General features: G+C 54.9%; 1 protein-coding gene across 1 annotated transcript in view; it reads right to left on the reverse strand.

Moving 5' to 3' along the window:
- The window catches only part of LOC104275698 (disintegrin and metalloproteinase domain-containing protein 8-like), a gene marked incomplete at both ends in the record, with an annotated part of 11,961 nt that overhangs the window by 2,229 nt on the left and 8,260 nt on the right, over positions 1-1,472 (reverse strand). Inside the window, 1 exon segment of the mRNA XM_009871731.1 lies at positions 375-464. Within this exon segment, the coding sequence (XP_009870033.1) occupies positions 375-464 (90 nt within the window).

The following is a 1,472-nucleotide window of genomic DNA, read 5'->3' on the forward strand; positions in this document are numbered from 1 at the left end:
ATGTCCCTGCCTGTGGTGGGGGGTTAGGACTAGACCATCTTTAAGATGGGGTCCAACCCTGACTATTCTACGATTCTATGATTCTAGCAGAGGCAGGGGACCTTGGCTCCAGGATGCCAGAAACAGAACACGCTTCACCTTCCAAAATGCTTCCTACCCGAGAGGCTGATGTAGTGAGAGTACCAAAGGGAAAGCATGATTCCCACCCAACCACGAAGTGCCTTTGGCTCTGGGCAGGCTGCTGGAGCGGTCCTTCAGGCTCTCCAGCAGGCTGTGGACACACCTGGCCCCTGCTGAGGAGCTCTGGAGGAGGCTGAGGCAGACCTGCATTGGCTCCTGTCCCTGCCAAGCTGGTCCCCGGGCGGTGGCAGTACCTTGCAGTCCTGGCAGCAGTCCCCCTGGGCACACTCTGCTCCCTCTCTCAGCTGGCAAGTGGTGGCATTACAGCAGCGGTTAGAGCACTCCTGTGAGACAGAGAGGGACAGAAACCCTTCTGAAAAACACTTTCCTTCCTTTCTGGAGGGATCCAGTTGTCACCAGGTGCCAATGGCAGCAGAGCTGAACCATGCAGCAAAACCACATCATCATCCCAGCTGTGAACTGTTCCTGCAGCCTCTATCCCCATTACCAACCACAAATCAAAGGAACAGAAGAGATTTTTCTCACTTATCTCTCTCTGTCCTGCCTTTTGTGTTGGGAGGAGGGGGAGAGGAAAGCAAAGGAAGGTGGTCGTGGGGAAAGGAGGGGAGAAAGACACCAGAGCAGAGGGTTTCCCCAGAGCCCCATGGTGGGTGAGATGGCTGGGAGAGCATTGCCTGACAACTGAGACGGTCAACAGCGGTGAAATGTCTGGGATGCAGCATGATGTGGAGCAACTCATGCCAGGGGAGACAGAGACCACGCAGGAGCAGAGGATGAGGATGTGCCCCAGGTATTCAAGGTTGATCCTGCGCTGGTGGGAGGAACTCACGTGGAGGGAGAGGGTTGTCTCCCGTGAGATGGACACCACGCGGCCGCAGGGGAAGACTGCGAGGAGCCTTCTTCCCCAAGAAGGAAGGGTTCCCATGGACAGTGAGTGATGGCCAGATGGACCATGCCCTCCACCTCCTGCCCCCCTGTGCCGATAAGGGGAAGGTAGCTGGTAGAAGACGGTGGGGAGATGGGGGAATTGTACTTAAGATTGGGTTGTGTTTATTTTCTCGCACTGTCCTACTCTGATCTAGTCCATAGCTGGATATATCAAATTTATGTTTTCTCCCCAAGTCTACTCTGTTTTTTGGCCCATGACTGTAAGTGGCAAACAAACCCTTCCTGTCCTAATCTCAATCCTTGAGCCTTTTTAGCTGAATTTTCTCCCTCCTCATCCCTGTGGGACAGGGGGTGGGGGGAGGAACGAGCGAGTGGCCGTGTGGTTCTTTGTTGCCGACCCTGCCAGTTGGCTCAAACCACATCTTCCCAAGGCACATTCCTGC

The sequence above is a fragment of the Apaloderma vittatum genome, unplaced genomic scaffold, assembly GCF_000703405.1.
Source record: "Apaloderma vittatum isolate BGI_N311 unplaced genomic scaffold, ASM70340v1 scaffold32260, whole genome shotgun sequence".
In the NCBI taxonomy this organism is placed as follows: domain Eukaryota; kingdom Metazoa; phylum Chordata; class Aves; order Trogoniformes; family Trogonidae; genus Apaloderma; species Apaloderma vittatum.